Source organism: Notamacropus eugenii, chromosome 2 (assembly GCF_028372415.1).
Source record: "Notamacropus eugenii isolate mMacEug1 chromosome 2, mMacEug1.pri_v2, whole genome shotgun sequence".
Taxonomy (NCBI): Eukaryota; Metazoa; Chordata; class Mammalia; order Diprotodontia; family Macropodidae; genus Notamacropus; species Notamacropus eugenii.
In genome coordinates, this window is record NC_092873.1 from 339,773,153 (window position 1) to 339,799,359 (window position 26,207).

At 43.4% G+C, this 26,207-nt stretch overlaps 1 protein-coding gene across 1 annotated transcript in view; it reads left to right on the forward strand.

The window, feature by feature from the left end:
* The first annotated feature begins 1,271 nt into the window (after positions 1-1,271).
* Positions 1,272-26,207, forward strand: part of TTYH2 (tweety family member 2) — an 86,697-nt gene continuing 61,761 nt past the window's right edge. The window contains exons 1-3 of the mRNA XM_072645580.1: positions 1,272-1,487; positions 20,770-20,942; positions 24,634-24,745. Coding sequence (XP_072501681.1) covers positions 1,359-1,487; positions 20,770-20,942; positions 24,634-24,745 — 414 coding nt within the window. The 5' untranslated portion in view covers positions 1,272-1,358. The remainder of the gene's footprint in view (positions 1,488-20,769; positions 20,943-24,633; positions 24,746-26,207) is intronic.

Consider the following 26,207-nt stretch of genomic DNA (forward strand, 5'->3'; position numbering starts at 1 on the left):
TTTGTGGGTTTATTTGGAAAATAATGTAATCACTATGATTTTAACTGTTACATAACAAATGAAACATGTATGAATGGTTTTTCAAATTTTTCTTCTTTTCTTTCCTTATGCTTCCACCATCCCCTTATTTTTATTCAACACACGCCTCCCCCCCCCCCCCCCCCCCATTGTACCCAAGGCTACTACTACTCCCCTGGATTGTTTCAGTGCCCTTTAGGGGGCAGTATTGCCCACTTTGGGAACCTATGGTTCAAAGCAAAGTGTCCCACTCACTAAAGGCATGAATTGCCCTGTGGAAGTAGCCCCTCAGGTTGGATGGACTACAACCCACCTACCTCCTGTAGTGTATGCCCTCCTGATAAGGCTAATCCCCATATGTAAAGGAAGGGAGCAGCATCCTCCTGAATTAACACTGTATCTTTGCTGAACGTCTTCTCAGCTACTTTATTTAAGCAGCTTCCTTTAGTCAGATGTTATCTAGCCTAGGAATGTCTCCTGATTTTGGTCTCCAGTTTGAACCATCTGACTGTCGCGTCTCGCCCAGAGTAATAGCTATGCAGCTCTGGCCATCACTTCATCTTCAAATCTCAGTCCCCTCATCTGTAAAATGGAGATAAATAAACCACGCATTACGTACCTCACAGGGTTGTGAGAGAAGATGCTATTACCGTGGTTAACACTGACTGGATGCTCACCATGTGTTAACGCTCCTTCTGGACGCCATCCCTGTCCCCGGGGCCGAAGGGCAGTCGGTCCCTCCTGGGTCTGGCTAGCTAATAAGTATAATCTACAGTATAAAATAATGGTGAGTAAGAATGGAAGGAACGACAAATGTCTGCTAGCAAACCCTGGGAGCGGACGCACTGATGACTAGGGGGCGATAAGGCTTTGGAGGAGTCAGCGTGGCTCAGAGTGAACCCGGCATGGGCTTGGAGTGAGGCAGTCATGAGCATGAGTCCTGCTGAGCCAGGAGGGCAAGTCACGTACGCGCTCCGTGCCTCAGTGTCCCCATCTGTCACTGGCTCGTGCCTCTGCACACTGGCGGCGGAGCCTCCCGCGTCTGACCCTCGGGCCCTGTACAGACCGGACAGTCCAGCCCGCGATCTCAGACCCGCATTCCTTCCCAGAGGCGGGGGCGGGGCAGGCGGCCCGGGGGACTCCTCTTGGCTCCCATCCCCTCCCTCCCGGAGCCGCGCGGGAGAGCCGAGGGGCGAGGCGGGGCCGGGGGCGGGATCGCAGGGCCTGCGGGGGACGGTGTCGGGAGCGCGCCCCGGGCCGCGGGCTCGGCGGGCTGGGCTGCCGCGGCTGCTGTGCTGGCCGGCGGGACGCGCGGACCGACGGGCGGAGGGGCCGGAGCCATGCCGGCCGCGAGGGTGGACTACATCGCGCCCTGGTGGGCCGTCTGGCTGCACAGCTTCCCGCACCTGAGCCTGCGCCTGCAGCCCGTGGACAGCGCCTTCAGCCCGCAGGACGCCAGGTACCAGGAGGTCAGTGAGTGCGCCCCAGCCCCCGCCTGCCTGCCTGTGCCATCCCCGCCGCTGCCTCCCTCCCGTCCTGCCGCTGCCCCGTCTCGGGTCTTCCTCAGCCCCCTCCACCTCCCTTACCTCCCTCTCTCCCCCGACTTGCTCCCCTACTTCCTCTCGGCTTCCCCCTTCCCACCTCCCCTCCTGCTGGGAATCTTCCTGAAGTGGGGAAATAGGAAATAGCGCCCGGGAGCCTGAGGGGACGGCGTTCCGAGAGGCACGGCATTTTAGAACTCAGCTTCTCTCCGCGGGCTTCTTGGCGATCAGTTTAGAAGTGGGGGGTGCGGGAGGGCTAGAATGTGAGTAGAGAGGGGCCTGGGGAATATGAAGGAGCCGGCTACCCCAGCGTAGTTTTAAACAGCCGCTCCGGGCTGGAGATCAATGACTGGGAGGTCTTTGAGAGTTTATTTTCCTTCCTGCTATCTGGCCAGCTTGGGTGGGAGTAGGCTGGGCTTTTAGAGATTAGATGGCCCTCTGGGCTCCTCAGTTCCCTCCTGTAGTCCTACTACCTCCTTATCTTCCCCACCTTCCTTCTTGAGGTCCCACCACCCCCTAATCTTCCCCATCTCTCTTGCGGTCCCGATCCCCTAATCTTCCCCACCCTTCCCCTATCTTCTATCCTCTAACTTTCCCATCCTCCCTCTTGTAGTCCTACTCCTCCCCCTTTTATCTTTTCCATCCCTAGCTTTCTGAAAAAGGAACTTGCTGTCCTTGACCTTCTTCCCAAATCCCTGTTTGGATTGATGCTTGCTTCTTTGGGCATTATTTGAATTGAAGGCTCTTCTAATGAAAGATATATAGTAATAAGCCTGTCCATCCAACAAGCATTTATTAAGCTCCTACTACGTCCCATGCTCTGTGCTTGGCACTGGGGGTCCAGAGACAAATAAGGAAGGACATTACAGTGATAAGATTATCAAACAACACTCATTTATTAAGCTCCTACTCTGTGCCATGCTCTGTGCTTGGCACTAGGAGTACAACGACAAAAGTGATGCAGTCCCGCCTTGCTCCTCAGAAACTTCAGTACTGTTGGGGAAGAAACAGCTTGGCCAGCTACCACGATATACAGAAGAAATACAGTGTCGTTTTGAAAGGGCCCTGGGAGCTGAGAGAGTTAGAAAAAGACTTTTTTCTATGCAGAAGGTGGAGCTTGAGCTGAGTTTTCAGGGAAGTAAGGGGTTCTAGGAAGTGAACATGAAAAAGAGAGTTTATTCCAAGTATTGGAGCCATGCATTGCAAAGCCTGGAAGATGGAGGGGTGTCCCATGTCGTGAACAGAAAGGAGGCCAATTTGGCTGAACTGTTGAATGTAGAAGGGGAGTAAGGACCCTGGAAACATAGCTGTGGGCCAGGTTTCAAAGGGATTTAAAATGAGACATAGGAATTTACATTTTATCCTAGAGTCAATTGGGAGCCATTGGCATTTATTGAGGAGGGGAGGGGAGAGTGACTTTGTGCTTAAAGGAAAATCCTTTTGACTACTGTGTGAAAGTTGGATTATCGTAGGAAGAGATTAGGGGCCAGGAGACCAATTAGGAGGCTGTTGTATTTGTTTTGGACGTGTGGAGAGGAGGAGAGGTGATGCTAAGCCTAGCTGACCTTAATGGAGTTTCAGGTATGGTACCTGTTATAGGAGAGCTATAGGTAATAAATTCCTAAACCTAACCATGATCTTTAGCCTTTATGGTCATCCTGCAACTCACTTCCTTATCTATACAGGAGTTAGCTCTGGGAAACTGCTTGGGACTGCTTCTCCTTTCATTAACATAGTCACTTCCTCCTCTTCTCGCTGTCCTCTTTTATTTCAGGCCTTGGATCAGAAAGCATTAAAGTTGGCTGGAGGCTAATGACACTTAAAGTTCTATCCCCAAGATCCTTATCCCCGTGGACAGCTGGTGTTACCCATCCTTTTTTCTACCTGTTTTCCTATTAATTTCCTTTTATATGTAATGTTTATTTTTTTTCCCCAATTACATGTTTAAAACAATTTTTTTTGACATTTAAAAAAAGTTTTGAGTTTGAAATCCTATACCTTCCTTCCCTCTTCTCCTCCCTCCCTGAGACTCTAAGCAATCCAATGCAGCTTATACATGTGGAATCATGTAAAACATTTCCATGTTAGTCATTTTGTACAAGAAGACACAAATCACCACCCCCACCCCTCAACATCCTTTCCTCTCCCTGTACTTCCCCACCACCATCAACATCTTTTTCCCAAAAGAGAGGCTGATGTTTAAAAATACTAATCCACAGCCCCCTTTTGTCAAAGAATCCTGTATCTAGTCAGTCAACAAGCACTTATTAAGTGCTAACTATACCTTAAGCTCTGGGGATGCAAAGAGTCTGTAAGACAGCCCCAGCTCTCAGGGAGTTTGCTTTCTAATGTATGCATGGAAGCTATGTACTGTGTGAGTGAAAGGCAATCCCAGCTGAGAGGCACCAGCATTTGGGATGGGGGTGGGGAGTAAGGAAAGACCATCTGAAAAAAATGGAATTTGAGCAGTCTTGAAAGAAAACTGGGAAACCAGGAGGTGGAGGTGAGGGAGAACATTCCAGGAATGAGAGACAGACAGTAAAAAAATATAGGGGAGATCGAGTGTTGTATGTGAGAAACATGTGGAGGGAAGCAACGTGGGAAAAGGTTGGAAAGAGGCCAGGTTATTTAGGGCTTTAAGAGCCTAACAGGATTTTATATTTCATCCTAGAAGTAACAGGGAGCCGTTGGAGTTTATTGCATGGGGGGGGAGGGTGAGTGATGTCAGACCTGAGTTTTTTAAGATCACTTTGGTTTGGTTTTTTCATAGATTTCATACATTTATTTCTTAAATATTTGTAATATTTTTTCATAAATAAATCCATGCTTTTCTAATTTTTAAGCACATCTTCTATCCTATATGGGTGGTACAGCCATTTAAAAAGTCTTTAATCTTTAAGATCCACTCAGGTAGCTAGTGGAGGATAACCTGGAGTGAGAGCCTCCAGGCAGAGAAACCAACCGAAAGACACTTGCAGTAGTTTAGGTGGAGGTGATGAGGCCCTTGCCTGAGGAAGCTGTCATGTGACTGGAGAGAAGGAGACATGGAGTGAAGATGTGGCAAACAGCAAACAGCAGATTGGCCATGTAGAGTGACTTCATGTGAGAAACTGAGGATGACAGCAGGGTTGTGAGCCTATCTTACTAGAAGGGTGGTGGTTTCCTCAACAGGAATAGGGAATCTGGAAAGAGGGGAGGACTTGGGAGGAAAGATAATGAGTTCTTTTTGGACTTGTTGAGTTGGAGATGTCCAAGATACAGTTGGGGATGAAAGTCTGGGAGTCTCAGAGAGATTACAGAGCTAGATAAATTGCTTGGAGGAATCATTTGCATGGAGATGATGATTGGATCGATTGGAACTGATGAGATCACCAAGTTAAATAATCTAGAGAACAGGGCCTAGGACAACCTTTTGGAGATAGCTTATTAGTGTGTGTAACCAGGATGAAGATATAGCAAAGGAGACTGAGAAACATTTTTTTTTTCTTTAACCATCTTGAACTGACTCAGATAGTGTTTCTCCTGCCTCTTGGGACTAGGCTGAATCTGTTCCTTTAGTTGGACTAGTCTTATAGGGATGGGAGGGAGGAGGGAGGAGCAATAAGGTGGAGCTTTTGATTTAGCCTTAATCTCTTTAATCAGTGCTTTCTTACCCCTCTAATATGCCAGGGACTTTGTCCTCAAGAATTGCTTCCTCTCCGAGGGACAGTGTGAGCTGCTGGCATTGAGAGGGTACTGGAAAAAGCCTGGGTCTTCCTTTAGAGACTGAACCAGAAGTTAGATAACTCTACTTCCTCCACTGACCCCCATGCAAGGCCTGTCCCTTTCTCTTCCATGGTTGCAGGGAATGTATATGCGTATATATGTGTGCCTGCACACTTGCTCACCTTTCCTTCCCCCACACCCTTGGTTTGGCTTAGCCCTGTGAAAAGAGAGTTTTGGCATCCTCTGGACCCCTGAAAGTGGGGAGAAATGTGTTCTTCCCTCTTTTAGAGGAAAAGAGGAGGAAAGAAATCTTTGGGTGACTGAGTGGGAAACTGAGGCAGAGAGCAGAAACTGGTTTAGGTTCACTGGCCAAACTCTCAACCTGCTGTTCCAAGAACCAGTTCACAAAGATGTCTCTCCCTTCTCTCCTCCTCCCCCAGCTCAGTCTGTATTCAATCTCTTCTCTTCTACAAGAGTCCTAATCCGGTCCCTCATCATGACACAGAGGTTATCTTCAGTTCTTGGAGGCTCTGTCTACAGACTGTGAGCTCCTAAGCTTTGAGCAAAAGCCTAGTGACAGGGAGGAAGGAACTCATTACCAAAAGATTGATTACTATTCTGCCAGTTTCATGAAAACCAGTATATGCAAATTGTAACCCCTTTCTGTCAGGGTAGGGATTTCACACTGATGAAATCAGAGATCCTTGAATTATTCGCTCAGGAACCTTCCGTCTGGGGAGAGCTCCAGGGAATCTCCTGCTCTCTGTTTATGGATGAAAAAAGGCAGCTCTGGTGATCAAAAGTGATTTCCCAGATCAGAAGAGAAACCCTTCCTGGCAGACTTTTCCATGTATGCCCAAGAGAGAAGCCAACCACTGGACTCGGTCAAATAGCACTTAGCTGTTTGCCTTGGTTTTAGGAGAGAGGATGACAGAAGAGTGGCAGCCGGACATTGGCCTCCACTTGCCTCTACCCAATTTACTAGCACCAAAATACAGCCTTTGTCTGGCCAGCACCTGTTACTATCAGTATTGAGGCCACCCCATTCCCTATGGCCAGTTGTTCACCTTTGACTACAGATCCAAGGCTGTGATAACATAAGACTTCCCAGAAAGTTAGGCAGTGTCTCTCATAGTCAGACTTCCTTACTTTGCCCTCTGCCTTCCCATGTTCCTCCATTGACTGAAATTTCCTCATGCACATTTGTGCTTGGTGATTGGATAATTCTAGTATGAATCTACTACTGGTTTAGTCTGTGCATCATTATCTAGACCTCCCCTCTCCCCTTCCCTGGCCTTCCTCCTACCCTTCAAAACATAAACATACGTATGCTATAAAAGTCTAGACCACACCAGTAGTGCAACCTCTGGCTATCAGTGCTGATGTGAAGTTTGGGATAGCCTGTCCCCTCTGGTCCCAGAGCCTCCTGAGGATCTTGTGGCTCGATAGCTGTGAAGTGGATAGAGTGCCTGAACTGGAGTCAGGAATGACCAGAGTTCAGATCTGGCCTCAGACACTTACTAACTCTGTGATCCTGGACAAGTCACTTAGCTCCATTTGTCTTAGTTCCTCATCTGTAAAAGGAGCTGGAGAAAGAAATAGAAAACCACTCCAGTATCTCTGCCAAGAAAACCCCAAGGGGGTCACGAAGAGTCAGACACAACTGAAATAACAGAACAGCAGGAAAGAAGAGTGGTAGCTTTGATGTGTTCATACCTTAAGTTGTTAGCAATTGATTGTTAGCCTGTCCCTATACTGGTCATTCTTCAACAATTTGGTCTAATTTGTCAGGATGGGACATAGGATCGTAGGTCTAGAAGTGAGAGACCTCAGAGGCCATCTATTTGAACCCCGTTTTTTGGAAACTGAAGCCCTGGGAGGGTTGATTATTTAACCAAGAGGATGCAGGTCATGAGTAGCAGAGGCAACACGAACCCAGGATTCTCCATTACCTCAGAATCTGTGCTAAAACACCTGAACAACGAAATAGCAAATTATTATTACTGTCATTAAGTGGTTGTTTCACATAAAAGACCGAACATCCCCTTCTTTTTTTAAAATTAATTTTTTATTTTTAGTTTTCAACATTTACTTCCATAAATTTTACATTTTCTTTACCTTCTTCCTTTCCGTCCTCCTCAAGATGGCGGAGCACCCCCTTCTCGTAGAGTGCTATAGACAGGGTGTTTTAGAAAGTAATTGAGAAGGGGTAGCTAGGGGGCACAGTAAATAACATTGGGCCTGGAGTCAGGAGGACCTGAGTTGAAATCTTAGGCCTCAGACACTAATTGTGTGACCCTGGTCAAGTCACTTAACCCAGATTACTTCCCCAAAACAAAAAGAAACTAATTGGAAAGACAGGAAACACTTGATTTCATTACTATATATATTCTTTTGACTTGGGTGGGAAGAGGGGAGACCTCTGTCTTCAAGTAGAAAAAGGGTTATATTTGTTCTTTTTTTGGCCACCAGGGCAAAATGAGGAGCAGGTTGGGGGGAGCTGTAAAGAGGCAGATTTCAGCATCCCAACACAACAGCATCGAGAGTGGTAGCCTCCCATCACAGAAGAGCTTTAGGTTATATAGGCACCTGTTGGGAATGTCCTAGAAGAACATCCTTCCTTAGTTAGGCAATAGTTGGACTACATGACCTCCAAGGCCTCTTTTAATTCTGAAATTCCAGTATCTGGATCCCCTCCACTCACACAGATTTAATACCCTTCCATATTCTAGTACCTGGGTTCTAAGCCTGCATTCCAAGGAACTTTTAAAAAACATATTTTGGGAACTCCAGTATAATTGAAATTTTCCTTTATAATTTCATGTGTTTTACTTTATACATTCAAAAACATCATTCTGAGGAGTCTGTGTTGTTCAGTATTTTTTCAGTTGTGTCTGATTCTTTGCAATCCCATTTGGGGTTTTCTTGGCAAAGATACTTGTGTGGCTTGTCATTTCCTTCTCCAGTTCATTTGACAGAAGAGGAAATTGGGGCAAACAGAATTAAGTGACTTGCCCAGGGTCACACAGCTGGTAAGTGTCTGAGGCCAGATTTGAGCTCAGGTCTTCCTGACCGTAGACCCAGTGCTCTGTCCACTGTACCACCTAGCTGCCCACAGGTCCATGGTCTTCTCCAAACTGTCAAAGAGGGCCATGACACAAAAGATTAAGGGAACCCTTGCTCCGGTAGATTATCATTATGAGTTGCTATGGCCCCAAAATTTGAACCTCTCTAAATTAAGGTCAAAAAAAGACATAGAGATTAATTTAAGGACACTTACAAATTAACTTATAAGTATGTGCAGATAACTGCAGCACAAGCTGTTTCTCCTTGATAATTTATATACACAAAACAAAGATGGATCAAAATGGAAGGAAAAAAGCAAGCATTATGTATTAAGTTCCTAGTATTTGCCAGGCACATATTATTTCCATTTTATCTTCATAATAACCTCAGAGTTAAATGCTATTTTTACCTCCATTTCACAATGGAGGAAAATGAGGCAAACAAGTTGAGTGACTTGCCCAGGGTCACAGAGCTAGTAGGTATCTGTGGTCAGATTTGAGACAGGTCTTCTTGCCTCTAGCCCCAGCACTATACCCACTCTGGTGTGTAGGGTGTGTTCAGGGAAGACTGGTACCTCAAGTGTGATGGCTGCTGAGCCCTTTTCAGGACTGCTTTCCACCTCTGGTGTCCACTTGTTCTACCCAACTCTCACCTGTGGCTACAAGAAGCTGCAGCATGTACAGCGGCCACACCCCAGTAAACAGTTTTGGCAGACAGGCTAGACCAGGCTGAGGGTAACCAATGGATCTCAAACCTGTTGGTGAGTTAGGGGGAAGTCTACCCCAAGCATGTGAAGGCTTCTCCTGGTGGAATGCATGGATGAGAACAATTTGTTCCATCAGGCATGAAGGCAGCTGAAGCTGGTGATGTGGAGTGCTTAGAGCATGTTCAGACATCGAAGATGCCAAGGTTACCCACGGCATCCTGAGCCATCACCAGTGATCTTGATTCTGTCCTGTCACTGGACTGTGTGACTCTGGAGGAGAGAGTGAGGCCGAGGACTTCGTGCAACTCTGCCTCACTAAAATCCAGTTTACACAGGAATCAGATGATATCACCCATATCATTTACCATTATACCCCCTCTAGCTTTCTCTAAAGTCGTGCTCATTGGGGAAGGTTTTCTAGGGGATATAATATTTGAATAGGGTCTTAAAGAAAAATGGGGGCTTAGATTGGTGGTGGAAAAGGCCATGGGAGGTTATTTCAAGTTCTGTGGCCTAGGCAGTCAGAGGAGTGTGAATACCACCAACCTTACTAGGGTCTTTGTCCTCTCCTTCAAACTTAGGAGAATGGATCATTCCTTCTTGATGCTGTGTTGAAGCATCCAAGTCCTGAAAATTCCCTCCCCATGGGAGCTGATATCTAGTTATGACCTGGACAGTTAATGGTAGGGCCTTGTGATAGCATCCTTTTAGAGAAAAGAAGCCTGAATCTAGGCTAGCTCCCCTGGTTTTTGGAACCATAAGGGTGCTCAATCTAGGGAATATGCTCAGAATCCAATAGGTACTTGACCTGAGGACTGACAGTCACTTGTCATAGACCCTAAGGTTCTTAAGGTGACAGGAATATAGGGACAGGGCCTGTGATTTCCTTGAGACAGGGAGCTCTCAAAAAGGAATTTCCTCTACCTTCTGTGCAACGAACAAACATTTTTATAGTCTTTTAAGGTTTACAGAGTACTTTAGATATATTATCTCATTTTATCCTCACAACAGTCCTGGGAAGTAGGTGTTATTATTATCCCTATCTTATAGATGAGGAACTGAGGCAGAAGATATTGCTTTGGAGCAGTGTGTGTGTGTGTGTGTGTGTATCTTAGAGAATTGCTAGAGCACAGAGTCACAGAGCCAGTATGTATCAGAGTTAGCACTGAGGTCTTTCTGGCTCTCAGCTCTGCCTGCTACACCACACTGTCTCACTTCATAGGACCATAGATTTTAGAACTGAAAGGGACTTTAAGGATCACCAAATTCAACCCTTTCCCCAGTTTTACAGATGAGAAAACTGAGGCACAAAGATTTCAAGTGACATGCCCAGGGTCACATGCTAAGTGAACTCAGTTGTTGAGAATTTGAGCTCTTATTTCTGATGCCAAGCTCAACATCCTGTCTACTTTTCATCTATCGAAGGCCCACCATATTTGAGGCCACTGTGGAAGGATACAAAGAAATTTGACCCCTCCTTCAGAGTGAAAAGATGTATATATATAACTTACATTATATAGAATTTTAAGGCTTGCAAAGTTCTTTGCTTATAACCATCTTGTGGTATAATAGGTCAGATATTATGATGCACAGTTTATAAACAAGGAAAATGAAGCCTAGAGAGGATCTAACTTTTAAATATAGTCACAAAGTTTTGGATTCGAGTCCAGATTTTCTGAGTCCAGATTTAGCATTTAAAAACAACTACTGTATATACCTTGCTGCCTGCACGTTAGTATAACACAAACTGGCGTTTTTGGTTTTGTTCCTTCCTTCCAGTCATGTCCAGCACTTTGTGACTCCGTTTGGGGTTTTCTAGGCAAAGAAGTAGTTTGCCATTTCCTTCTCCAGCTTATTTTACAAATGAAGGACTGAGGCAAACAGGGTTAAGTGACTTACCCAGGGTCACAGAGTCGTAAGTATCTGAGGCCAGATTTGAACTCAAGTCGTTCGGACTTCAGGCCCAGTGCTTTATCCACTTGTGACTCCTAGGTGCCCAAAGTAAGAGTATGAATGTACATAAGAGGGCTTTAGCTATAGAAACAGAGTATCTTCAGATTCCCAAGACTAGAGCAACTAGGTGGCACAGTAGATAGAGCACTGGTCCTAGAGTCAGGAAGACCTGAGTTCTTATTTGGCCTCAGACGTTTATTGACTGTGTGACCCTGGGCAAGTCACTTAACCCTAGTTGCCTCAAAGAAAAAAAAAAGCACAGAATCCCAAGGCCCTTCTCACTTATTCTTATTTCACAAACTATTTCTTTAGGACATGGCAAAAAGAGTTTTATTGCTCATGTTTACTGGCTGACATTATACTTCAAGAGGCAGAAATCTGAACCAAGTGTATAATTACCACCACCCACTGCCCCCATCCCAAGATCCCAGAAGAAGTCAGAGGGAGCCAAAACTGAGACCTACTTGCTGACAAGCCAAAGGACTTTGGATCCTAGGTTTAGACCTAGAAGGATCATGTAGTGCTACCTTCTCATGTTACAGAGCCCCAGAAAAGTTGTGACTGTCCACAGTCCCAACAGTGGTAAGTGTCTGACAGTCAGAATTTGAAGCCAGGCTCTGACTCCAGATCACCACTCTTCACATTGTACCATGATGTCCAGTTACCTAGAGAGAGAAGGCATCTTCCTTGGGCCCCATGCCCAGCACAGCTGAGATCAGGAAGGACCTGGAGTCATAATGAGGAAATGGCATTCATCCCCAGCATGAAGTCAGAGTCACTAGACTGTCACACTGAGCCCTCTCTGGAGTAGAGAAAGCATGTCAACCCTCTCGGAGCCAAAGGCCAGGGACAGTTCCCTTCCCCTGCCTTCTCAATGCCCCATTTCTGTCCACCAGAGTCAATTCTGTATTGTGCATTTCTCCTGCAGGCCCTCCCAAGAAGGACTTTGAGTGGTTCCCCCTTCCAGGTTATCATGCCCCAATGAAGACAGGGAGTCCTTTGTGCTATGATCAGGCTGGTGCCTTGGTCACACCTGGTTCTCAAGCACTATTACTGTGATGCTTTCTTGCTCTGAAGTGTACCTCACTTTGGAAATATTTCCAGACCTGGGTTTCTTTGTTAAAAAATGAAAAAAACTAAAAACAAAGCAAAACCTTCCTAAAATTGGTGAATAAGGAGGTTAAGGCTGTATTTGTGGAGGGATGGGTTTTAGGAATTTGGGACATGGTGTTGGATATACGTATGAAGGCAATGTGGTATAATAGATTTGGATTTGGAACTAAGGCAGTAGTTGGTATAGTGGATAGAGTGTTGGACTTGGAGCCAGGAAGATCAGCGTTCACATCCTGCCACAGATACTGATTAGCTGTATCAACGTTGGAAAATTGCTTGAGTTCTCTGAGCCTCAGTTTCCTCGTCTGTGAAATAGGGTTAATAACAATAGCACAGGGCACATTTGCCCTGGAGTCCTGAGTTCAAATCCAGCCTCAGACATTTACTAGCTGTGTAACCCTGGGCAAGTCACTTAAACTCTGATTCCCTCCAAAAAACCAAAATAACAATAGTTCTTACTTCCCAGGGTTGTTCTGAGAATCAAATGAGATGAAATACATAGAGTGCTTTGCAAATTTCAAAGAATTATATAAATATTGCTTATTATTGGTGAGGGTCCCTGGGAGGATATAAGTATTACGATCTGTGGTTTGGGGTGGGTATCAATGTGGGGAAAGGTAGGAATCCTAATGAGTGATGCACAGGGAATCAGGAGACTTGGCTTCTTACCCACCACTACCCCTTTACTTGCTTAAACATTAAGCAAGTCATTTTATGCCTTTAAGCGTCAAGTTCTTTTAATCAATAAAATGAGTGGGTTAGACTAGCTAATTTAGCTAATGTTCTATGGTTCTGTGATTCCCTGCCTCTAGGGCTGGTAGTCAATCATTCTGTTGGGATAGGCCAAGGGGAGATGGTTAAATAACTCTCTGCCAACTAGCTTGTAGCAGCAGAACAATACGGTTCTTGGCTTCCACTTAGGGTATACCCCTCAAAATACATACACACACATATAAAAATATTCACATGCACACATAAACACCCCTCTCCCAACACACATACACACACGCACACACACACACACACACACACACACACACACACACACACACACACACCCAGAGGACTTGCTTTGTTAATTACGTATATGAAAATATATGTAACATATATAGGTAGCTATTCCTGAGAATTGGTTGACACTTTACAGGGATCTATGAGAACATGGTTTGTCAAGTTAAATGCTTCTTTACCCTCCAGAGACCTTCCCGCCCATGTCTTTCTCTCCCTCTGATGCTGCTACATATTCTCTCCAAGGAGGAGGGATTTTGAGGTGAAAAATCCTAACAAAGGACTTCAGAGCATGTGTTTCCTGAGGGTGGATTGCACTTTCTGAAACCTGTCTGTAGCCAGTTTCTGTGTTAGACTGATGGACTTGGAGTGTGTGATATTAGGGTATCCCATAGGCTATTTGTTTATGTTAGAGGAGCAATACAGGAGAAACTGAAATAGTTCTGAAATCCCTTCCCATCTCCATGAAATATAATTCAGTCCTCAGCCTCCCTGAAAGAACAGGAAAACTTGTCTTCCCAGTGCTGAGGTGGCAGATTCATTTCTTACCACTTTGAGTCCCTTTTCTTCCCCCATCCACCCCTGTCAGCTCTTCTGTGGTTTCCCAAAGACCAGTGTTCACAGCCCACCTTTTCCTCTAGCTAGTGTGACCAAATCGTTTCTCCTTACTGGGCTGACTTTTCCATCTGTTACTAAGGGGGTTGGGCCAGAAACCTAAAGCACCTTCCAGCTCAGAAAAATCTAAGATTCTAGAGCTGTAGGAGCTAAGATTCGTCCAGAGTGGGCTGCTTCTCTGTGAAGTATTATGGGAGAGGGGCAGAAGAGCCTTGACTATTACAAAGGCGGTCTCTGTGAGGAGATCTTCTGTACTTCTGGTCCTAGAGTCTTTGCCTCAGAGGACAGATGCCTGGTAGCATAGGTTTAGAAGAATCACATTGTAGTTCCTGGGTTCCTAAGAGAGATGGAACATTAAATTTGGAGAAAGGGTTTGACATTTTTTTCCTTCTCTGAAGCAAATGGAGCTGGGGTTGGACATGGAATATGGCCAGTTGCATTCTCTCATGTCTGACCTCAAGCCAGGAGAAATCTACTGACAGACAGTTATAGCTCTGACAGGCCAACTGACTGTGCCCCATGCCTGGAATGCGCTGTCCCCTTAACTCCTGCTTTTAGCTTCCCAGGCTTCCTTCTGTACAACGCCTTTCCCAGCCTCCCTGCCTACTGTCATTTCTTCACCTCACAGATTCCCTTCCAAAAGAGAGAGAGAATATATGTATATATATATATATATATATATATATATATATATATATATATATATATATACATACAGCTGTATCTTATATGACACCTATTTATTTATAAGGTGGGCAGGTAGTATAGTGGATTGAGCACCAAAAGTCAGGAAAACTCATTTTCCTGGTTTCAGATTTGGTCTCAGATACTTGCTTGTTGTGTGACCCTGGGCAAGTCACATCATCCTGTTTACTTAAGTTTCCTCATCTGTAAAATGAACAGGAGAAGGAAATGGCAAACCATTAAAATCTTATTATATTTGCCAAGAAAACACCAAATGGAGTCATGGAGAGTCAGATATGACTGAAGTGACTAAACAGCAAAAATCATTTACATGTTGTCTCTCCCATTGGAAAACGTAGTCCCTGAGGGCAGAAACCATGATTTTTATCCTTCTTTGCATCCCCAGCACTTAGTATACTGCCTGGCACATAATTTTAATACATATTTGTTGACTGACTGACCCTCTCTAAGGCCCAAGACTCACCAGTCACTGGAAGATTAGTGGTATATATGGGTCCCATCTCAACTACACATTGAAGATGGCAGCAAGGATATGAGTCTTCTGAATTTGTTTCTCCTTCCCCTCCTTCCAGTACCTAATTTTCTACTTTGGGAAATAGGATATCATATTGGAGCTGCGGGGATACTCCCTCTCTGTACCAGTCACATAGTACTTTTGCCTCCTGGACATTATTAATGGCACCTCAACCTGCCCCTCTCCCCAGGACCATTTCCCTGTTCTCTCTGGTCCTTTACCTGTTTCTCTAGCACTTTTCCTCCAAAAGACTCCAAAAGGATATCCCAGCATTCTTTCTCATTCTTCCTAGAGAGTGGTCCCCACGCTACCCCTTAGTCAGACCAGGGTGTGAGTGAGGACAACCCCAGAGCATTGTCCTGCAGCTATTCTGCTTGAGTATTGTCTAAGAGTTACAGCATCCTCCAAGTGGAAAATGAGAAAAGACCATCTAGAGAGATGTAATTTTTCTCCCTGATCCAAACTCATGAATCTCCTGATTTTGCAGAAAGAATAGGGGTAGAGGGCTTCCAGGGGTATCCTTTTTTGTTGAGGATGCCTTATCCGTGGGAGGAGAAGGAGTTTCTGTTGGGATCCTACGGACCTTTTGGCCATTTAGAGTACAGAGAGGCTGATATTTCTGTTATTTGTATTTTAGTGTTGATGTGTTGTTTTTTCTCATAAGTGTGCCCATCTTCCTTCCCGCATTAAACTAGGAGATCGCTGAGAATAAGGAGAGTACCTGCTGGCTCTTTTTATCTGTCCCCAATAATACTACAGTTTCCAATGGGCAAAATATGCCCAGGATAGAAATGCAGTATGTACTATTGGTTTATTGAGCAGCATCTGATCTGCCTTTCCCCCGTATGCATTCTTCCCTGAAGCTGGACTAGCTCAGGCCTCAGAATGGAAGGCTGCAGGTGTTGTTGGACCAAACAGTGTTGCTAGGCATATGGTGAGCCCTCAGGTCCAAGTAGCCAATTGGAGACTAGCCCAGTTCTGGCTGGTAGGTACTTAAACCTGATTCCAGATGGTGTCCATCTGGTAGTGTTTGGAATTGGAAATGGCTGGAGGTAGTAGTGAAGAGGAGGACTTATTCAGGGGTCTTCATCATGGTAACAACCCTAAATAGAGTATTTGGGTGCTGAGCAGGTCAGAGGAAGTGATCTGTTGCTGAGATAACCAGGTCATACCTCCTGCCCAGAAGGGCAAGAATTCATTTAACTGCTGATATAGTCTGCTATCCTTCCTTGGTGACTTCGTTGTGTCAGGGTTCCATGTGCTGTAAGAGATTGTGTTTGTCCTTCATTCTCAGAGAGGACCATGACGTCAAAATGATGATATGACTTGCAGTTGACTTTGATTTGAGTGAGGGAGGGCTGTGCTAGGTCATCAACCTCACTTTCTTCTCCTGAGCCATCTGGGTTCAGTGGCCTGATATTCATCAGGAGGACTGGAAATGGCCCAGGTGGCAATGAGAGACCCTGACCCTTTCAGACTAAGGTCCTATCACAATCTTACTTTGAGTGAGATACACTCATTCAATGAATAGGCTTCTTTAAGTTACTCAAGGGATTGCCCCTTTAATAAAAAAAAAAAAATCAAACTGAGAGGGGAAGACCCTTAGGGTTCCTGGGTAAAAAAGAAACAATTACTGTTTAGTTGTTACATCCACTCTGTGCTAGGTGGGTGGGGACTTGTCCAGTCTACGAGCTCCAGAGTGAATTGGGTTTAAGGCTTGATCTTTGAGCAAATAAAGGATGTATGAAGAAAGATACTGGCTGCATCTAGAGAAAGAACTAATAAATAGAAATATGTATAGTATAATTTTACATATATATCTATATACATACATATTTGTATACGCATATATATGCCTACACAAACACATATACATACATTGAAGGGGGGGAGGTTTAGAGGGAAGGAAAAAATTTACATGATAACTTTGTATATTTGGAGAAAATACCAAGTTGTACATGATAGAGTCGCAGTTTCATGTACAATCATCTTTTTTATTGCACCATTATGAAAATGTTTTTGTTCTGTAAATTAAAAATAAAATAATTTTTAAAAAAAAGTTAAAAGCATGTTAGTAGAAATTAGACCCCTTAAATCCTACTGCCTATCCTGCCACTGTATGACTGTGAGGAAATCGTTGTGTGTGGGAGCGAACAGCAAGCCAAGATAATGAAACTTGCCTGAGCTCTCACAAACTCCTCTCCAAGCAACTTTAAGATAATGTTTCAAAATGAATTCTGCAGTGGCAAAACCAACACAGGGACAAGGTGAAACAATTTTCTAGCAGAATAGAATTTAGAATGTCAGCAGGAAAGGTCTGTCTCACTGGGGCAAGAGTGGAATGCAAGTAAAGACCCAGCAAGCCAGCAGCAGGCCTTGGTAAGTAACTGAATTGACTTTTGGAGTTCTCAGCCCATAGATACTAAGTGGGTCAGACAGCTGGTCAGAAGGACATTACAGGGGACTTCTTGCTGGCACTGGGAGTAGGACTCTATTGCATTACTTATATATGGTTCCAGATTACAGTCCCAGGGTGCGGAGCCTGGCAGAAGCAGTGACTCTGATTACAGGTCCAGGGTGGAAAAGAGTTTATTTATGGTCACTCACAAACCAGACCAAGGGTCAGGCAGGAGAGCAGTGACCATATCTCTCCTTAGGTCATACCACTTTGGAAGAACTGAAAACTTACAGACCCCACAACTAGACCTGTAAACAGCAACATGAAAAAATCCGAAGCTTGAGATAGTGCACCCTCCACCCCAGGAGCAGAGCTTTACTTTAATATAAAGTTGAAAATCAAGAAATAAGCTGGGGAAATGAGCAAAAAAACAGCAACAAAGAACCTGCCCATATAAAATTATTATGGGGACAGAGGAGATCAAAACAAACTCAGAAGAAAACAACAATGTCAAAACAGCTATATACGAATCCTCAAAGACAAATTTGAATTAATCTCAGGCCCAAAAAGAGATCCTTGGAGAGCTCAGAAAGGGTTTAGAAAATCAAATAGAACAGATAGAGGAAAAATTGGGGGGGGAAGTGAGAGTGATGCAAGAAAATGATGAAAAAAAGTAACAGGCACACACAAATACTGAAGACAATAACATCTTAGAAAAATAGAATAGGCCAAATGGAAAAAGAGGCATGAAAATCCACTAAAGAGAAGAATGCCTTGAAAAGCAGAATTGGACCAATGAAAAAGAGGTATAGAAGCTCACTGAAGCAATTCCTTAAAAATTAAAATTGGGCAAGTAGAAGCTTATGACTCCATGGATTGATGCAAAGTAAAATGAGGAGAACCAGGAGAACAACGGACACAGTAACAATAAAATTGTACAATGACCAACTGTGAATGACTTAGCTATTCCCAGCAGCAAGACAAAGATCCAAGACAACTCTGAAGGACTTAGGATGAAAAATGCTATCCACCTCCAGAGAAAGGCCCGATGGAGTCTGAATGCAGATCAAAGCATACAGACTTTTAAAATTTTTTTCTATGGTTGTTTTTGTTGTCTGGAATATGATTAATATGGAAATATATTTTGCATGAGAGCATACGTATAACCTATATCAAATTGGTTGCCATCTCAATGAGGAGTTTGGAGAGGGAGGGAGAGAATTTGGACCTCAAAAATTTTTTAAATGAATGTTAAAAATTGTTTTTACAGGTAGTTGGCAGAAAATAAAATATTAAGGTTGTTAAAAAAATAAAAATTTTTAAAAAGCAAGTCAGTTCCTTTCTCTGGACCTCAGTTTCCTCCTCTATAAATGGAGTTAGACTAGGTGGTTTCTCCATCCCCAGTGTCTACTACAGAGTCAGGTCTGTAGCAGTCACTCAATAAATGCTTATTGAATTACATGCTATGACACTATTCCAAGCCTCCCAGCTGGACCATGCGTGCACCCCATGGGGTCAAGGACTGCCTTCTGCTATTTCTGTATCAACCCACAGCCTAAGAGTTTTAGGTCATAGTAGGACTTGTGATAGAGTATGTCCTTATAGATGACTGGATTCTGTCAAAGAGAAGTAACACCTCTTATCCAATGATCACTCATTCAAGGGCCAGCTCATCTTCTACTTCCTCTATGAAACCTTCCATGACCGTTCCAGCTCACACTGATTTTCCGATTCTCTCAACTCCTTTATCACTTACTGTATCACACATAGAGTGACTAAGTATAGTGGCTTAAATGTTTCCTGTCTGTATCTGGCTTTCTCAATTATATACCACAAATTCCTAAGAGAAAGAACCCACCATACATTTGTGTGTGTGCGCGCACGCGCGTGCGTGTATGTGTGTGTATCAACTGCAGTGCCTAACACAGTGCTCTGTACACAGTAGGTACTCAGTAAATGCATATATGCATATCGAATACATATTAACAGTTTGATTCCCTTCCTCTCTCTGCCTCTCCCAAGGACAAAAGGACCCCTGTGTCTCTTGGATCCAGTGAGATATTTTTTGTAAGCACATAGCACAGGACCTGGCACATAGCAGGCTCTTAATACTTCTTCCCCTCCCCCTGGTGCTGTGGCAGTTTAACTGCAGTCCTGGTAGAAAGAGCTCTAGTTTTAAGAGTCAGCAAACCTCAGTTCTAGCTTTGACACTGGCTATGTATGTATCTGGTAAGGGCCTTATTTGCATATTGTCTCCCTCCTTAGATGATGACCTCCTTGAGGGTGTCAATATACTTAGACTGTCTTTTGTAAAGAGACCCACACCTTCCTTATTACCTACAGATTCTTCCCTTAAACCATGCTTTATTTTGTTCATTCCTTAAATTCTCCTTAAAAATTTCGTATATAGTGTTAATGTCATGTTTAGTATACAATGGTGTTAAACAAAATTAATGACCTTCTAAAGAATTTGATTCTTAAGGTACACATGTTGGGACAAGGGCAAGGATCATCCTAGTCTTTGTAACCTTAGCACCTACCACAGTAACTGGCACATGGTTGGTTGGTTGGTGGTTGTTCTTCATTTTCAAAGAGGATCAAAATGACATCACCATGATAAAGTAAATTTTCAGTGGGTCCGACTATGGCTGATCAGACCAATACAAGCTCGGAATGCTCTACCACAGGTTGGGCAGAGATAGTTTGATATTTGGGGTGGATGCTCCAAATTTGCGCATCCTATGTTTACTTTGTGCCATCTCAATTCTGCTTTGCTCATAGAGCACAGCATCCTTTCTGATGTGGGCACGCCATGCTGTCATGTGCCAGTGTCTCCTATGTTGCTCAGTCAAATCCAAAGTTCTTGAGAGAGACCTTGCGAATGTCACATAGTAGGTACTTAATAAATGCTTGCTGACTGACTCTGTCACCATACCTCGGGGGTTCTTAATTTTTTTATTATTTGATTATGAATCCCTCTGGCAGTCTGGTGAAACCTGTAACCTCTTTCTCAGTCAGTCATTAAACATTTATTAAGTACCTACTATGTGCCAATTACTATTGGAATTACAATTGTAGTTGGAATTACAAAGAAAGGAACTAGACAGTCCATGCTCTCAAGGAGCTCACAGTATAATGGAGGAGACAACATGAAAAAAAACCACGTACAGATAAGCTATTCAGGATAAACTGGAAATAATCATGCATTAGACAATATATAGAATTACAAAGGGTATCAGTGGAATTGAAATAGTTATCAATAAGCTCATGGACCCTTAGTTAAGTCTCTTCTCCATCCCACCCCACCCAAAATCTTCTCAGAGCCTTGTTTTCTATTGTAAAACGGACATAACAGCACCCACATCACCTTCTGCAAGCCTTGATGCCCCTCTACAAAACATGAGTTATTATTGTTATTCTTTTCCAGTCCCTGCTGTTCCTGGGGCTTGTGGCGGGCATCTGCTTGGGCCTCAACTTGATTTTTATCACCATCTACCTGATTTGCTTATGCTGCTGTCACCAAGATGAGGAGGTACAAACCAAGCAGCCCAAATCTTCCTGCATCACCTGGACTTCTGTGGTAGCTGGACTCATCTGCTGGTGAGTTTCCTGGCCCGGGAAGGGTAGGTTTAGGGAGATGCTCCTGACGGCCAATATGTCCTCTTGTGGTGCAGTGGCGGCATAGCCTTGGACAGTGCTTTTCTGTTCATTTTGGTTTTTGGTTTGGAGCCATCTGAGTCATGCAGTCATGACCTGAAAGAGCCTAATTCTCTGTCAGATTCCCTCCCCACCCATTTCTCCTGCCAGGATCCCCCATGACTGGGTTTCTTCTTGTTTAGTTGTTTTTCAGTTGTGTCTGACTCTTCGTGACCCCATTTGGGGTTTTCTTGGCAAAGATCCTGGAATGGTTTGCCATTTCCTTCTCCAACTCATTTGACAAGTGAGGAAACTGAGGCAAACAGAGTTAAGTGACTTGCTCAGAATTACATAGCTAGTAAATATCTGAAGCCAGATTTGAACTCAGAAAGAAGAGACTTCCTGAATTCCTGCCACCTAGCTGCCTTGTGACTGGGCTAGTTTAATATGAACACAGACACATTTTTCCTTAAAAAACAAACAAAACTTCAACATCTTCGCTGTCAAATTATTAAAATCCTGAGCAAATGGATTATAGAGAGTTGAATTAGATGACTTTAGAAGTCATGCAGCAAACATTTAAGTGCTTACCATGGACTGCCTCAGTGGATGGAGTGCTTGGCATAGAGTTAGGAAGACTCATCTCTGTGAGTTCAAATCTGGCCTCAGATACTTAATAGCTGTGTGACCCTGGGCAAGTCACTTACTCTTGTTTGCCTCAGTTTCCTTATCTGTCAAATGAGCTGGAGAAGGAAAGGGCAAACCCCTCTAATATCTCTGCCAAGAAAAACCCAAATAGGGTCACAAAGAGTGGAACATGAACTCAACAACAGTGACAACAGTAATAAGTGACTATAGTAATCAGGCAACAAATATTTATTAAATGCATACCTTGTGCCAGGTACAAGCCAGTCCCTGTCCTCAAGAACCTTGCATTCTGACGGAGGAAGGCAGCTGAAAAGTGGGTGGAGAGAGGGAAAGAAGTTCCAAGCTTGGTGTTGAAGCCCAGAAAGCAGTGGGGAGGGGAATGAAGGTTGGCCAGCCTGAACTCCTTCCAAAGCTGGAGGCCCCAAGAGGAGCTCACCAATGGGAGAAGGAAGAAAGCAGCTGACATAGGCAGAGAAATGTTTTGGGTTGAGAATGCCACAAGTGGAGCAGGGAAGTTTCAGGGTGAAACTGCAGCTGAGGAGAAGTGTTAAAATTGAGAAGTAGTTCAGAAAATCGGCTGGGAGTAGAATGAATATTGGTCTTCTTTAATCAAGAAAGATAGGTCATTCCACAGCTGGCTTGGGTTTTGTCAGCCCTAAGCAAAAATCACCAGGAAAGGCTCCCTCAATAATCAGTCTGGCACGACGCTGAACTGGGCAGCTATCCCAGAGCTAGGTGCTTTTCTGACCTCCACCCCACACGTTCCCCTTTCTTTCTTCTGAATGCTGTTTTTGGACAATGGGATCAAGACAAAGCCAGATTCTAGCCCAGAATCAATTCCATCTTCAGAGTGGATCAATACCTTTTAATGCATTGGTGAGTTCTTTCAAGATGCTTTGGATGAAAGGGCAGAAATTTGAGATTTTAATGCTGAATACTCTGCTTTTCCAATCCTTTTCACTTTTGGATAGTAAGAAGCCCCTCTGTATCTGTGCCTTCTGTGAGTTTTCCTTTGTGGGTCATTTAGCTTCTGCAGAGGTTTTTTCCAAAAAGTTAAAGAAGTATTTCACATTTACTAATAATGGGGAATGGCATCACCTTTCATAATTTTTAACTCCCTTTAAGAACATCTGCTGCTCTTAAATATTCATATCAGGAAATATTATCCTCTTTAACAATGATAGTAATAACTAGCGCTGATAATGAGGTTTTTGTTTCTGGAAACCTCCCAATTTCTCAGTTTACCGCTTGACTCAGGGAAGGCTTAATTCCTGGTATGAATTCATGCCAGGCAACTCTACCTCGGTGTTCTCAGGGTTCCAGCACCTCTGACTTCTTCAATATTGTGCATTAAGGTTTCCAAATAATATTTTCATTTCCTTCTTTTGCAGAAGTCTTTTAAAATAAACAGGAGTTCATTAGGGATTTCCCTAACCAGCCACACTAATTTTTTTTCATGCCTCCCTCGTTGGGATTATCCTCAATTAAAACATCACCATTGCACTTTTTAGGATTCCCATACCTTCTATCCCATATTCCCCACTGATGAAAATTTTGATACATTTCAGTATTGAAAGGGACTTTAAAGGCTGATTCCCAATTCAGGAACCCTCCCTACAACATCCCTGGGAGGTACAAATAATATCTCATTTGATCCTCACAACACCCCTGGGAGGTAGGTGCTGTTATTATCCTCATTTTACAAATGAGGAAACTGAGGCAAAATAAAAATTAAATGACTTGATCAGGGCCATATAGCCAAGTGTCTGCAGAGATTTGAACTCAGGTCTTTCTGATTCCAAGTCTAACACTATTAACTGTGCCATCTAGTTGCCCTTTGGTGAAAGCCTCAAGAAAATCGCTTTGTACAGGGAAAAGAATGTTGGACTAGGAGTCCCATGATACAGGTTTCACTTCCAGCTCTACAACCTGAAGGAACCTTTGAGATGATTCTAGTACACTCTCAGCATTTTACATGTAAGGAAACAGAGCAAGAGAAGAAGAGTGATTTTTGTCCTACAGCTACATAAGGTTTAGAGGGGATGTGGAATCTGTTTTCAAATATTTGAAGACTGCTATCTAAAAGAGAGATTAGACTTAATTCTACTTAGACCCAGAGGGCAGAACTAGAAACGGTGAGTGGAAGCTTGCAGTATGTTTCAGCTCAGTGTAGGGAAGACCATGCTAACAGAACTTGTCCAGCAATGGTGCTGGCTTATGAAAGGGCAAATTCTTCATCACTCACAGTATTCAAGCAAAGACTGACTGTCCTTCTAGGGATGTTGGAGGGAGGGTTACTGCATTGGAAATCACCCTTTAAAGTCCCTTTCAATCCTGAAATGTATCAAAATTTTGATCAGTAGGTAATATGGGATGGGAGGTACGGGAATCTTTTATAGGGCTTTAAATAGTCAACTATTGGTGGAAGTTCTAAGCCAGAAAGCACAGGCTTAAGAGGACTTTATAAAGGAGATTCCTGTGAAAGCTGCACATCTCCCGATGGACATGGCACTTAGCAGTGACTTGCCCAGAGTACTATGCCTCCATACAGCAAGTGAAGAGTTCATGAGAATTTAAGGGACTGTTGAAGGAGCATAGACAGATTCTTCAGAGACACAGGGATATAGAGAAGCAATCATTAAAGGGAAGAAGTAGCTTCTAGGAGCAGTACCTCATATGGTAGAGAAGAAAGGTGAGGTAAGCATGAGAAGAAATCAGTGTGGCTGCCTAGGGAAATCCCTAATGAACTTCTATTTATTTTAAAAGCCCTATGCAAGATAAGGAAATGGAAACTTCCAATATAGAATGTTTACTGGAGTGAGAAATAATTACTAGCCCGTAAGTTTGTGCTTCCCTTCTCCTATCTATTCAAACCTGGTCTAAACCATCACCGTTATGGGTACAGCAAGAGGGATAGACTCTCTAGCTAACACCAGAATCAGGTTCGCTTCTTTCCGCCCTCCTTCACGTTACCTCTAACTTTTTTTTTTTTGGTTCTTATCCGTAGTGCTGCAGTGGGAGTTGGTTTCTATGGAAACAGTGAAACCAATGATGGGGTATACCAATTGATCTATTCCTTGGATAATGCCAACCACACCTTCTCGGGTATTGATGAACTGGTAAGGATATTGGGATGGGCATTACCACTGTTGTGCTGTTCTGAGGACAATGAATGCAAAATGGATCCTAGAGTTAGTATGCCAAAGATTGCTTTGGGTTCCCAACATAGAGAGTGTGTATTGTGTGCCTCTTTCAATTTTTTCTTGAGTTTCCCCTTCCATGAGCATGGAATGAAGCCCTATCCCCAGGTCCAACAAAGAAGACAGGAACAGGAATGATAAGGGAACAGTTTAGTTGGGTAGAACCTATGGGGTAGAAAAGGCCCCAGATAGTGCCTAAAGAAGGATCTAATTGTGCTTATTTCCTGAAGTGCCCAGAGCCATGCCTTTACGACTCTTGTAAGGGGTTTTTGTCTATGAGTAACTTGTCACTTTCTAAACTCTTTTTTCTCTTTTCCTTCAAGTGTTAGACCTTGAAACTATGAAGAGAGCAAAGAAATTCTGGTTTTCTCACCAAAACAAGCGTGTTCTTACTCAGTTTAGAATGCTCATAGGGTCTTTAAAGAATATACATGTGAGCAGGATCTTTATATAGCATTTATGATGGCGTTTTTAACCAGAATTAATGTCCTAGTGTTAAGAAAAGATTGGGTGTAGATCGCTTAGATGAAGGAGTGAAGGGAGGTGTGATTGTGTACAAGATTGGAGAAATCTGAGAAAAGGCACAATTGGCAGTAGTGGCAGGAGCCACCAGGATGGGAGAAATTAACAAGGGTGTCCCCAAAGTGGTCGTAATAGGTTACATTTCTACAGCACTTTAGGGCTTACAAAATGCTTTACACATTTTTTTTTCATTTGTCCTCTTTCAACAATTCTGAGGTAGAAAGGAAGCATTACTGCCCCCATTTTAAAGGGGTTCATGAAGTTTATTTGTGTGTATGTGTATAAATGTAAATGTGTGTGTATATATATATAAAAAATATATATAAAAATATATATATAAATATAAAATATATTAAAAAAAAGATTAAGAACCTCTGATTTGGGGTTTCCTGGGTATATTCTTAGGTCAAGGGCCTCAGGATGACTGAGCTGAGCAGTAGGCTTCTTTAAAAAAAAAAAATTAGATTTTACTCTTATCTTTTGTTTTTACATTGCCTACTACTTTCCTTTTTATATCTCTCCTCTCACTCTTCCAGAGAACAATTTTTTATTAAAAAAACTTTTTTTTAAGAGGTAAAATCAGTAAATCTGAGCAACATAGAGAAAAAATTATATGCCGTATTCTATGTGTATGAACCCCAACTGTTGCAAAGGAAGAGAGGAGATGTCTTGTCATATTTCTTCTTTGGGGTCAAGTTTGTTCTTTATAATTTTGCAACATTGAGTTTCATTTGTTTTGTGGTGGTGGTTCTTTCTATTTACATTCTTGGTACTCCTTTTGTAAGTTTTCTTGACTGCTTATTTCATTTTGTGTCAGTTGCTGTCTTTCCAAACTTGTCGATATTCATCATGTTTCTTA